Source organism: Aphelocoma coerulescens, chromosome 3, assembly GCF_041296385.1.
Source record: "Aphelocoma coerulescens isolate FSJ_1873_10779 chromosome 3, UR_Acoe_1.0, whole genome shotgun sequence".
In the NCBI taxonomy this organism is placed as follows: Eukaryota; Metazoa; Chordata; class Aves; order Passeriformes; family Corvidae; genus Aphelocoma; species Aphelocoma coerulescens.
In genome coordinates, this window is record NC_091016.1 from 118676940 (window position 1) to 118690141 (window position 13202).

General features: G+C 41.8%; 1 protein-coding gene across 6 annotated transcripts in view; it reads right to left on the minus strand.

Moving 5' to 3' along the window:
• Window positions 1-13202, minus strand: part of ITSN2 (intersectin 2) — an 81266-nt gene that overhangs the window by 8353 nt on the left and 59711 nt on the right. For 4 of the 6 annotated variants that reach the window (XM_069011708.1, XM_069011706.1, XM_069011707.1 and 1 more), the window contains one exon: window positions 233-354. In XM_069011708.1, the coding sequence (XP_068867809.1) occupies window positions 233-354 (122 nt within the window). Of the gene's footprint in view, window positions 1-232; window positions 355-1036; window positions 1413-4752; window positions 8392-13202 lie in introns of those variants that run through there. The other 2 variants (XM_069011711.1, XM_069011710.1) reach the window with 2 other exon arrangements.

Genomic DNA, 13202 nt, shown 5'->3' on the forward strand with positions numbered 1-13202 from the left:
CCAAACACCTACAAACAGGATTTGGAAAACAGGAAGGTCTTTGTAAGCTGATGGGTTTCACAAAGTGGTGCTTTTGCCTGGAGAGCAACCACGTAACATTCACTGGAGAGGGAGGTACCCACACACCTTTTTTCCTCCATCATCTCACGCTTCGTAAGAATCCCTTTATTGTTATTTTTCAGGACAGAGGTGTTCTTTTTCCAAATGCATTTTCACATCCAAGATGTCTCACCTCTACAACGAGCTGCAGATCATCCATGTACCTTTCTTCTGTCTGAATGAGCTCGTGAATGTAGCCCTGCCTTTTCCTTTCCATGGGCTGCATGGTGTCAAGGCTCTGGAGATCAGCACACCCTGCAGGAAGTAAGGTCAGGAGTTTAGATCCCACTCAAGGCATCGAATCTGACAAATTAACAAAATTGCACCAGCACTCAGCAGTCTATGGCTCAGACTACAAAGACACTGGAAAAGTCTCTCTGCAGCAGCAGCAGCAGATTTCAAAATCAAGTGATGCAGCAATCGACCCCCTCTCTTCTTTGTGTCACTTTTCAGTTTGCACCTTTTTGTTTCTTTGAACACCCCTTGTACTGTGAGGCAGAGTAAGAGTTCCTGGTTTCTTGCCACTCCATTTGTCTCATGACTTTTCTCATCTTTTCTGCTACACTGATTTGAAACTGATTTTCTCTTACCTTGTGCAATGTCTTTTTTGACTTGATGACCTTAAAGGTCTTTTCCAACCTTAATGATTCTATGATTCTAAGTTGTGTTTTGTGAGATGAAGTTATTGAAAATGTGTCTGGTCCTGATTTAGGACATTACACCTTTAATTCCCCATCCCATTTCTGAAGTTCTCTGCCTTAGTTATTAATTTATGATACAAACCACCACCAACAATTTGTAAAGCTGTAACACATAACGTTGTAGTTGTGTAACTTCACAGCTGCACAACTTTTTTTTCAAAATAAGCTGGAAATGTATTGAATTATTTTTATGCATCAAGGATGAAGAATCAAAATCATGCACAGGAACACACCGACAGTCAATGACACAAACCCCAAGTTTTTGTCAGAACATGCAGACCCTGCAGCTTCACACGGCTCTGTCTCTACTGCATGTTAGTAAACAAGACAACAGTGTACAAACTTTAGTATCTGAACCAAAAGTGGTGAATGTGTTTAGCTGGGTAAAGGAGAGCACAGAAAATCAGTCTGATCCCTCTGTCAGCCATCACACAGCAGAGTATTGCAAAGCAGCAAGGAGAGGGAAAAGGAAAAAAAAGGAACAATTACAGAGCGTTTGAGAACATCCATCTATCGCTGGGCTGATGGCACCGGATTGCAATACCAGGTGAACTGTGGGTTTTGCAGGAGAGCAGAGAGGACATCGCAGGGACTCACTGAGATCCAGCAGCTCTAGAGGAACAATACTTTATGAAGGTTTACAGGAGCTGTAAAAGGCAGAATGACCTACAGCAGGAAGAGCCGTGTCTCCCTTGTCACCCTGACACTCCTGGCCCACAAGGATGTGACTGTTCACTGCCAAGGAATAGATCTGGTCATAGGAAAGCGACTTAGTAATAAATTTGAGGGGAAAACAACCAAGAAACACTTAAATATTAGGCTGAACTTGATGTGACAGTGGCCTAATGGGAACCTCACAGGCTCCTGAGCTTCCTGCTGCACGGGCATCAAGGTGCTCTGAAAGAGCAACTGTCAGCAAAAGAGAAACTTGCCAAGTGAAATTTCAGGACACCATGCCAAGTATTCTAACAAGGAAACCCTTTGAACAACACAAAGAAGTAAAACAGCAAAGACAACAGCTTGATTGAAAATCAGGACTTTTCACTTCTGTTTTGCACCCCAAGGAGGATCACGGATCTTAAGCTTTCTGACAAGATTTGAAAAAACACCACTTTTTAAGAAGAGATGAGGGATTGCAGTTCTTTTGATCACACAGAATGCTCCTTCTGGCCTTAGTTATCCCCAAAGCTACAACCAGGCCAAAATTAGATGAAAAAAAGGAGTAAAGTTACAGATAAAAATGTTTCTTGCAAAGTTTGGTGTCTTAGTCCGTTGAGACAGTCTGTGGCCAATTATACTACTACTGGTGTGCTACTTCTGGATTCTTGTGTCACTCTTCAGTCTGTACAAGACTGAGTTTAAGCGTACTTGGTTACTAAGACATGAAATTTTAGGTTAATCGAGGGCTTGCACAGTAACCAGATGTTAATTGTCCAGATCTGGAAGTCTCAGCTTTGACCAGTGGCTCCCTTTCCTACTGCAAGGTGCACTCCTGTGACAGAAGCAGGGATGGGCAGAAGCTTGTGTCCCAGCTGCTGGAACAACCTGCATGCTGGGCTTTGAGTCTGTCTGATGCTGACCACTGAAAGCTGGGGCAAAGCCTGGGAGAGAAATGGGCATTATTTATGCATTAAGATTTGGTTTATAAATTCACTATCAGATGCAAAAAATGCAGTTATATTAACTGGCTCCTGTGCTAACTTTTTATTTTGACTGTCAGCTTCTGGGATGAAGGGACAAGTGCTATTTTGTATTTAGTATTTTATATAATTTTATTTAAACACTAGTGTTTACTAGTGAAAACACTCCCAATTTTGATAGGTCTGACGATACTGGCATAAAAACACATTATGCAATTATGATTTTAGAGTGTGAATTCAGGCATTTGAGTCTGAAGGGAAGAAAACTGAAAAGAGAATAAACCAGCCTAACACATGCATTTGCCAGTGTTTTTCCTAAGTGGCCATAGCCACCCATGGGCTCACTGGTACAGAACGGGTGGACCTACATCTCTACCCCTTCTCCTCCCATGCTGCTCTTCCCTCCTTTCCTTGCATCAATTCTGGCACTTATGTGACTCTCTGCTCCCATGTTGGCAACAAACAAATCCCAAGGAGGGAAAAAACCCAGCAGTTTTCTGCTGGTTTAACAGCCAGGAATGTGCATGGAAGCAGTAAAACTACCTTGTTTGGCAGCAGAAGGTTCTTGGCTTGACTTCCCACTGGTGAAGCTTCATCCCAAGCTCCCCAGGCAGCTCAGGAGAGCAGTGGTATTTCTGGGAGTGTCTGCAGCAGGGAATTGCAGCTACTCACCTGCTCTGCTGACCAAGAGGGATACCTGACCTCTGGAGGGGAAGCCAGCCTGCCTCTCCCACCAAGAGCAGGCAGTGTCAGGCTTTCAGCCAGCCTGGGGCACAGCCTGCCCATCTCCCTCCTCTCCAGAAGATTCACCAGATTGAGCAGGGGGTGTCTGGAACCTTAGAAACTCAGGGCACAGCAAGAGAGAGATGCCCACACTGACTGTGGTGCCCTTTGGGCTAAATCCTGCTCTCTGAGCTGAGGAAGCAGCTGCCTCACCAGGCCAGGGTAAAACAACCTAGAGAGTTTATAAACAGGAAATCCCAGTCTCTAAAGTTGTATTTAAAATTACATTTTCTAAATATACCTGAACAATGAATATTTTTTCCTACTAACATTAACTACCCCTGCATGGAAAACTACTGAGTTCCACAGTCAAAATATGTTCTCCTCTGCAGGAGATTCAAATCCCTGAAAAACATGGGGGCTGGGGGAGAAACCTTTCCAATTACTGATATATTTTGGATATAAGCATGTTCAAGGGGAAGAGGGGCAGTTTCTGAAGAAAGGAAATCCTCCAATGAAAGACAGATGAATAACACCTATCACTATTTCCCCAAAGATTTCCCCACTCAATGGACAGGGGAAAGAACCCATTAAAAGTGACAGCTCTGAAAAGACATCTTAACCCTCCAACAGGAGCTCAGGCACTTGTCCAGAAGGATCTAGCTACACCAGAGGCACCAACTGCTTTGGGTCGCCAATGAAGACTATTTAGGGGTAGAAAGGAGGTTTAGATTAGATATTAGGGAAAATTTCTTCATGGAAAGGGTGATAAAGCATTGGAAAAGGCTGCCCAGGGAAGGGATGGAGTCACCATCCCTGGAAGTGTTCAAAAAACATATGGATATGGGGCTTTAGGATGTGGCTTAGTGGTGCTGGGTTAATGACTGGACTTGATGATCTTAGAGGTCTTTTCCAACCTTAATGATCCTGTGATTCTATATAAACTGCTTTTTAAAAGGAAATGTCTTGGTTTGTTTAGGGTTGGGGGGTGGTTGTTTGGGTTTTCTTGGAGGGGGTTGTTTGTTTGTTTTAATTGTTTGTTTAACTCTGAAGCCAGCTGACATGGCTGGGAAAAGCAGGTAGGGGTTGGGGTTTTTCTCCTGCCTTTATTTTGCCATGCTGCACAGAAAGGCTGCATCTCCCCTTAAGGACTGTGGGCTGCCATCAGAACAGTCCCTTCAGTACAGCCAGAGAGCAGCTGATGGCATCAGGGACACCACCACAGCCAGGTACAAGCTCTGCTGGCACACACAAGGCCAATGCACTTGGGACACACTCCTGTCACTCCTGGAGCTGTCAGCAGCCTCTGAAACCCACAAAAGGAACTAATCCAAGAAATCTGCTACTGTGGAGATGGCAGTTTCCATCAGGCCCTGGGAGAAATAATAAACACTTTTATCCAGTCTCCCCTAATCAGTAAACACAGGATACTCTGCTACAACAGAGGAAATTTATGAAACAGTTTTCATGAGCTAAGAAGCTAAATCAAGTCACTCCATTGCAGGTAACACAATGCTCATTCCAAGCTATTCAGCTGGGAAAAAAATCCTCCCCAGATGGACAAAAAAAACCACAACAGACAAACTAGATCCTTTTATGTGTCCCTTTAATAAAATACATTTGCATAGTTATTTTACAACTTTGTTCAAAACCAAAGGTGAACAACTGCCTCATGCTAAGCACAGCCTGCATTCGCGTGTCTAAACAACCATCCCCACTCGTGGACACTCAAGCTTGGGAAGGACAACAAAGGGTTTTAAGGCAGCACACACCAGCACACAGCACTTTTATTGGTTCATTACAGTGAAGTAGCACAACCCTGCAGCAGCTCCCACTGCTGCTGCAGGCCAAGGATTGTCGGCATTCCTACGAGAAGACTTATTTACAGGTGTTTCCAACCCGGCCCAAGAGAATCACACAGGGGCACGGTCTGACAGAGCCTCGAGATGGCAGAAATGTTCAGTGACCAGAGGGAGACGTTTCAGTTGCTCGTGTGTAACTTTCTGAAGGAGCTTTGTGCCTTCTGCTCTCCTGACTGCACCATTAACCACGTGGAGAAAGCACTTTGGATGCTCCCAGCCCTCACCGCCATGGACTCCTCACACACCCAGCCCTGCCACTGGTTCCAGTGGTGGCACAAGGACTTCCTACGTGGATCCAACTCTGGATCAGAAACTTAAGCTTGTGACAAACCAGGCTGTTGTAGGTTGTTAGTCCATTATGCAAACCAGTTACAGAAATAGAAAGTGTTTTGGTACCTGTTCTTGTGCATTTACAGCACTGTTTGGTTCTCACCCCGAATGACACCAGGACCCCTCTTCTCTGCTGGCCCACAGGAAACAACATTTAGCAAGTACCACACTGAAAGCAACAGCAAACAGCATGTTTTGCTTTCCATGTTGGCTTCAGTTTTACTTTTTAACCTTGTATGGTTCTGAGCAACATTTAGACTCTCAGCTCTTGCCTGGGAACCATGAGTTCAGCAAAGAACTCTATTTTCCACCTTGCCCTTAGTTCCACAGCCAACGTTTTCCACCCAAATGAGGGTGATTCTACTTGACTGGCTGGGATGACCAGCTGAACTCAGCTCTATGGCTTTTATCAACAAAGGGGTGGATTGCACACAACCAGAGAAAAAGTAGCATTTTTAAAAGTAAAACTCTGGTTTAAACCCAGCTTCCAATAGCCACACTGCTTCATTGATATAGAATATTATTTTAAAATAATCTTGCTGTAAATACATCCTTGGCATACTCTTTCCTTCAGATAATCTGACGTGTATCCCACTCTTTCTGCACCACTGTGCAGGAGAGCAGAACTCTCAGGCAACTGTGCTGGAACTGTGCTAGGCAGACTTTTGCAGTAGAGATAAATACTGAAGGCAGGGACTAAGTCTCTCTCAATCAGCATTATTAAAGTGTGTTTTTATTATTATTATATTTATTATTACACTTAAAGAGAATTTAGAGTATATTCAGGTAATACTGAAACATGAAAAGGTAGCTGTGAAAGCACAAAATGCTTCACTTCAATACTCTTCAGGTCAGACTTAGAGGCAGTTTTTTCAATAATTATCAATGCTCATACCTACACAGCCAACACAGGGCTACCTGTGTGAAACTTTGCCAACAGTACCATAACCTCCAAATGTATCAGTAAAAAAAAAAAAAAAAATCAGTAGAATACCAGTTGGTTTTGGAAAATTCCCCATAACTATGTCCTCAAATACCCCAGTGAGGATGTGAAGTTGTTTTTAATTTTTCAAAGACATTTAGTAGTAATCTGACATTCAAGGAAAACTGACTGAACATTGATTGTCAGTGTGGCTCAAATCCCACAGGTTAACAGTGCCTTTTTGCCTTTTAGAAATTACATAATTTAGAAGATCACCTAATTCTTAGAGTACAGTAAGTGACTGCTCGATACCACTGGTGCAGCACAACACATTTCAGCTTGTATTAAACAGGCTTTCCAAGACAGAAATTCAGAGAAGGCAATTCTAGGTGAGTAGTGTATTTTAGTAGAAACACTTAAAATGTGGTTTCAGAAGGAAATCAAGTCATCTGGAATACTCAAAGGATTATCTAGCACATTATTTGCCTACAACATGATTTCATTCTATAACAAAATACTGGTTCAGACAAAATACATCCAGAATAAAAATCCATTTGTAGTTTTCTGTAGGCACATTGCGTAGTCTGTATTGCACAGAAGATACATCTCTGAACTAAAGGGCACATATACATTATTTGATCAAGGATATTAAATACATAACATTGGATTTTGGAGAAAGGCTTTTACATCTCTGCAATTGGATTAACCTTTTCCTGATAGTACCTTCACAACATTCATCTATATATATATAGTAACAAGCAGTTTGCTTTGTAAACATTTCTGATTGCATAAGTGACCTTTGCTATTTCATAACCAAGTTCAGGAAACCAACTAAATTAAATACTGTCTACGAGATCTCTCTTGTTGTTACAAGAGCACAGAACTATTTAATCAGAGAAGTAGTCCGGGATCAAATTAATCCTTTTATTTAAAGGGGAATCAAGGTTACAAGTCCCTCCTTCCCTCCAAAAATTATAATAAGACATGAGCAGCCCATACTGCACCATATCTCCAACAGGCCAGGACTGTGGATGGAGGAGCACAGTTCCATCCTAAACCCAAATGCTCTGCCCTCACTCCAGGTGTCTCTTTAGTGTCTCTCTCCTGGCAACACCTCTTTAGCGAGGTTATCTTTTCATTAGGCTGCTTCTCTGTTTACCAGGGGGAGGAGCAGCAGCTTTCAGACAGTACTTTAAAAGTCACTGCAGACCACAGCCAGAGACAATTCAGTACCATGAACTATTTAATGAAGAGAAGGGGCAGGGGAAGGGCCTGGTCACACAGAGGCTGTGCAAGTACTTACTGCAGCAGCTAAGCATGTTTGCCAAAACTGAAAGCAAATATGAATGACCAGAATTTGAAGGAAGGAGGTTGTTTAGGGATAGAACGTATTGAGCCAAAACAACCTGAGCTCCTGCCATAGTAGTACTGTGAAGGAAGATAAAAAATTAAAATATCCTCCACTCTATGCTTAATAGTTCTTTCCCCCATTAAAAAGGGTGTTAAAAGGCTGGATGGACTGCACCAGATCTAACCCTTAGATCTTGTAGCACGTTTGTAATCACAGTGACTATCAGCAGCAGACAGGTAGGGTTTGTTTCTGGATGAGCCATGAAGGCTGCCAATTTTAAAAGCTCAATATGTAAGAGATTAAATCAAGTCCCTTAGAACAATAATCCATGAACATTTTAATTCTGCAAAATATGTACATTACAACATTAAAAGAACACAAGTGCCCATTCAAAACAGCTCAGATAAACTGTGCAAATAGTGGGTCTTTGTGTGTCTGCAATCCCACCATGCAAACGATAGCTTGATATGCATGCTAATGACTATGGTTATCAATCCCAAAGGAAATACTAAAGGAAACAAGAATGAACAGCAGTGAAAGCCACACAAAGACCCACTATCCTTTCTGCTTTTACAAATCAACTGAAACTGTAGATTAGAAGAAAACCCACAAAAACCTAATTTCTTGATTGGATCTAACGTTCAAACGAAGGAAAAGGATTGTGTCAGACACGTGAGCAGGGCTGGCCACCCTGCCTCCACGCTAGTCAAACTTGGATAGTGGGTCTCTGAGGTGCTTTCACACTGGAAGACAACATTGGGTCCTAAAAAAAACAAAAAAAAATGAAGGATAAAATGAACATAAATTTGAAGAGTGAAACATATGAATTCTATGGACAAAGACAGAACAACACCAAAAAGATCAGAAAGGAATGATGAACATTCAACTTTCTGAAAACAGACATCACAAGCTTCCACCCTCGCAGTTTCATATTTATAAACACACAGATTTAAGTACTTGTGGCCAGCCATCACTGACTCTGGAAACCCTGCAGCTCATTCATTTGAAGACAAAGTTTCTTCCCAAGGAAAACTTCTCTAATGTGGACTCAACACAAGGTCAAGCCCTAAGGGTTTTTTTAAAGGCAATGGCAGAATTCCCTGATATTTCAACAAAACCAGAATTTCTCCTGAGAAACTTCTAATAGGACATTAGAAAATCAGATAAAAACTAAACTTGTAAAGAAAAATCTTATTGGAATTTATTCATATCAGCACATAAAAATTAACCTGTTCAATTCTGTTTGAACTGGACAGAAATTAATACCTTGCCTCTAGTCTTACATGTCCATGGAAAGGATGTACCACATCCCTCAGAATCCAAGGGCTACGTGGTCTGAAGAGAGACACACTTTGTGGACAATCCAGAGACTATTCCAGACCTCAGGATTACAACCTGGAAGTGTTATCAAGCCTGACTGACATTCACCAAATAGTTTTAGAAATACAAAGTCACTATGTCACTATGAACTAAGGGATTGATTTCATATTTGATCTTTGGTAAAAGAGGTAAAATTCTGGAGCTGTTGAGTAAAATCTTAGAATAAATCATGATACTTTGACACACAAAGATTAAATGTGGAACTGCAACAGGCAGCACCTCAAAGTCACTACTACCATGAACTGTTACTCCACAAAGAGAAGTTACATGGCAAGAACTAGAGAACTTCAAAATGTATTGTCCATACACAGACACAGAAATGCACTGGCCACGAGCATGTCAGTTCAGAAGTTGTTTTTTCACTATAAACACCCCAGAAAGTGAGTCAGCTTCATCCACCAGACAGTGTGAACAGGAGTTACTAAAGATCTTTTGAGCATGGAAATAAACTTCTGGAAATACAGATCCTTGTTGCAGGACTTGCCTTATGTCTCCAACATGTCACATCTACAAGTAAGGTTTGGGGAAGACAAAAATGAGGTAGCTGTAGAGATATTACTACAGACAACAATCTGGAGCTCAGGCTTGAGCACCTGAAGGAGTAACTCTGGTGTGTGAGGAACTGCAGCAGTGCAGTTAGGGAAAGCAAAAAGAGTGGACAGAAAACAGTCAATGCATGTACATTAGAGTAGAAAGAACTGGCACAACATTCAGCTCGCGAGTCTCATGGAGATGAGACACCTCAGGATGAGCCAGAAGCCTCTCTGCACACTGAGCACAGGTGTGTCCACCTGGCTGAGCTGTCCAACCCTCAGCAAGAAACTCTCTGAGGGATGAACTGATCTCTAACACTAAAAGACATCCAGCAACCAAGTGTGCAGACACAGCTGGAGCAGCTGTTTTCTCTCCTTACCTTTCCCTCCTGCCTACCCCACCTTTAACATCTCTTGGGAAGAATGGAAGACAACCTGGTAGATGTGTCCTTGTCAGACCCTTGTGTGGTAACACACAAAAGGCCTGACCCTTAAGCAATGGTTGAGATTTACCTGTGGGGAGAAAATCACAACTAAAGAGAATAAAAGGACAAGGCTCACACTGGTCCCATGGATAAGATGACAAACTTTAAAAGGTATCTCACTAAAAAAGCCAACAAATAATAAGAGAACACGTGTCCAAGTGCAAAGCAGATGAAGACTGGCCAAAACAACAAAATTATCTCCAGACCAGGCCAGTGGGAAGAACTGTGAAGTGGTAAGTGCACCATGCCCACCCCCCTTACACACACCTTGGGAAGAATGGGAAGAGAAGCTGGCGCTAGACAGGTACTGGCAACACACAAGATCTGATCCTGAATGGTTGTGCAAGCACTTGAAGAACATAATACTGATTCTTTATTTTAAATCTGTATTTTGAAGCCTGCTGAGTATCATATTTATTATTTATGACTGCTTTTGTGCAAACATTAGAAAAAGGGCTATTAAAACGTCACTAAAACAGGAGCAAGTCTAACCACCACCACACTCCCCAGGAGCACGACTCAGCTGTTCTGTGTTCTGCAATCACTGCATGTTTAAGAGACAAACACTCAAACCTACAACACCCTGAAGTCATTTTGCTTTTCTTTTTCTTTCCCTGCAGGGGTCCTATGCCAGGATGTGCAGCTACCCCAAGACGGAAAGTGATTTTTTTTTTGCTCCCAGAGCTATGTCAGCAGCTTAAGAGAAGGGACAGCTCACTGACCCCAGTTCCTTCTTTGCTAGGGGAGGTTGCCATTACAGCTGTAACTAGTGATTCCCAGAAAAGACTTTGGATACAAAAGTGTTTAAATTTGAGGGAAAACCAGAATTTTCCTAAGCCACAAACCTATTTGAGTAAACCAAATCTATCTGTCCAATGTCATTATACTTGATCTAGAAAAAACAGTGGGGAAAGCTGCTATTATTCAACAGAGGCATTATAATACTCAGATAGGCAGTTCTTTAAAATGCAACAATGCATTTTTAAAATTATATTCTGTCATATGTCAAAGCTGTTCTGTAGAGGGCCACATCAACATTCCTGTGGGACAATTCCTTAGTGATTTCTCAAGAATACTCAAGATAGTTTCTGTACTGTGTTTAATCAAGAGCCAAAAATATTGTAAGGAAACCCAAGGAAGTTTGAAAGTTAATTCAGGACATATTTAAACATTCCTCTGGTTACAGAAAAGGGAAAGAGCAGTGGCTTACTGCTGACCCAACTGACCAGCAGCAGCAGCCCAGCTGAAATCTGGGAAATGGTATTTGCACAGTGCTGTGCTGGAGCTACTGAGCTGTGCTGGGTTTGTGCAGGCTCTGGGCTTGAGGCAGGATTTTTCCTTAAGTTTCCAAATTCATGTTTTAATAGCACAACAGAGTGGCAAAGCCCAGCACAAAACTGGTATGTAACTTTGCTTATTTGAAATACTCAGAGAATTTTTTTTAAAAAGATAGAAAATTCAACATACTCTTCATTCACCAGTAGGTGGATTTTGTAGGTCTGCTTCATAGAGTATTCTTAGACAAAAGTTCAATGGCCAGGTACAGATGACCTGGTGCACATCTGCTCACTTGATTAACCTTTGTCAAAAGCCAGTTTGATGTGGATGGAAATACTCTTATTCCACATCACTGAAATCTGAGAGAAAGCCTAATGATGTATCAGCATACAATGAGAAAAACTTACTCATCATCCAGAAAGCTTCCAATTACCATGTGGTCTTAGCATGGCTTTTGCTGAAAATCAGTGGTTTATATGATCACCTTGCACTTGTCACATTCAACCACATAACTTGAAATGGCAACACACCTGGTGTGACAAGCTGTTACCTGTATCATTTTTGAAAATTCGTGAGTTTTAATACTCAGACAGAATCTTAATTTTATAGCCCATCTGGTGTAGTCGTTACTGTTTCTTCAAAAGTGCTACTTGCAAACAAATGAAGCCTTTCAAAGGACCATTTTAATGATTTAGCTATGGCTAAATTCAATCTAAATGCAAACGTTTTTGACATCTCAACCACATTGGCCAGAGGCATTAAAAAAAAAAAAAAAAAGAAGCCAGAACAATGTGTTACCAAAAATGTGAGCTCAGAAGTAATTTGGCGAAAAAGAAAACCTCAGGAATGGTGCACACTCTCTTTTGCCCAGGAACCATAACAAGCTACCCAGGGAAAATATTTTAACTTTCCAACCCAAGCTGTACCTTCATTATGAGTTTGTGATTTTTTCTGTAAGAACACGACTATGTTGATCTAATCTTAAGTAGAAACTGATCCTACAGAGTAGCTATAGACTAGTAAGAGTGAGGCTCAGCCAGGCTTCCAGATGGGTGTCTTTATCCCAAAAGAACTCCAAATGATGCCTAGAGAAAACCAGAAAGTGAAGGGACAAGACCTGTCATGTCAAAGGAGCAACTCTGGCATCATGGTATATTCCCAAACCCACTGGGCTGGTGTAAAAGTTGGCTTAATCACAGGATAAAAAACTGAGGGATAAATTTCTCTGGGAGAAGGATTTTCTCTGGGGACAGGGGCCAAAAAACAGGGTGTGTGTGTAGGGGACACCAGAAACCTTGACTGTGCTCATGTGCAAAAGGCAGAGAAGATGTTGACTGCCAGGTGTATAATTTAGCATTCAGTTCTCAGCCTGCTGCTGGTAACTTCCACCTCAACCTCTCTCCTGATATACATCTTGTTTCTTAGGATTGGATGACAGCTGGAATGCTGGGAGCCAGGACAAGCATATTTAGAACAGACAACCTGCTAAGGCCACAACCTTTTTCCTGTCCTTTTTATAGGTATTTACTTAACTGATAAGCATGTTAAAATTACTACAGCAGGAACTTTTCCTTATTTTCCGAAACTCAAGCAAGTCCTATAATTGCAGCGTGCCTGCACTGCTTCCCAGTCCATGTTAGTTATCAGCATCTTATTGGAAGGAGAACTCCTACCAAATCCAGTATTTTTAGCTCACCCTACAGCACTCTTGCTGTCCCACACTGGCTGGTTGGCAACGTGCTGGTTGTTTGTAGGTTGACTAGAAAAGGGTTCAAAATACCTTGTACTATAATAAAGTATTTCAAGAACTAATCAATTCAACTGATGCCTGGAACTCCAAATTCCAAGCACAAAGCAGAAGAACAGCAATGCACCTTTGAAATGAAGCAACAAAATTA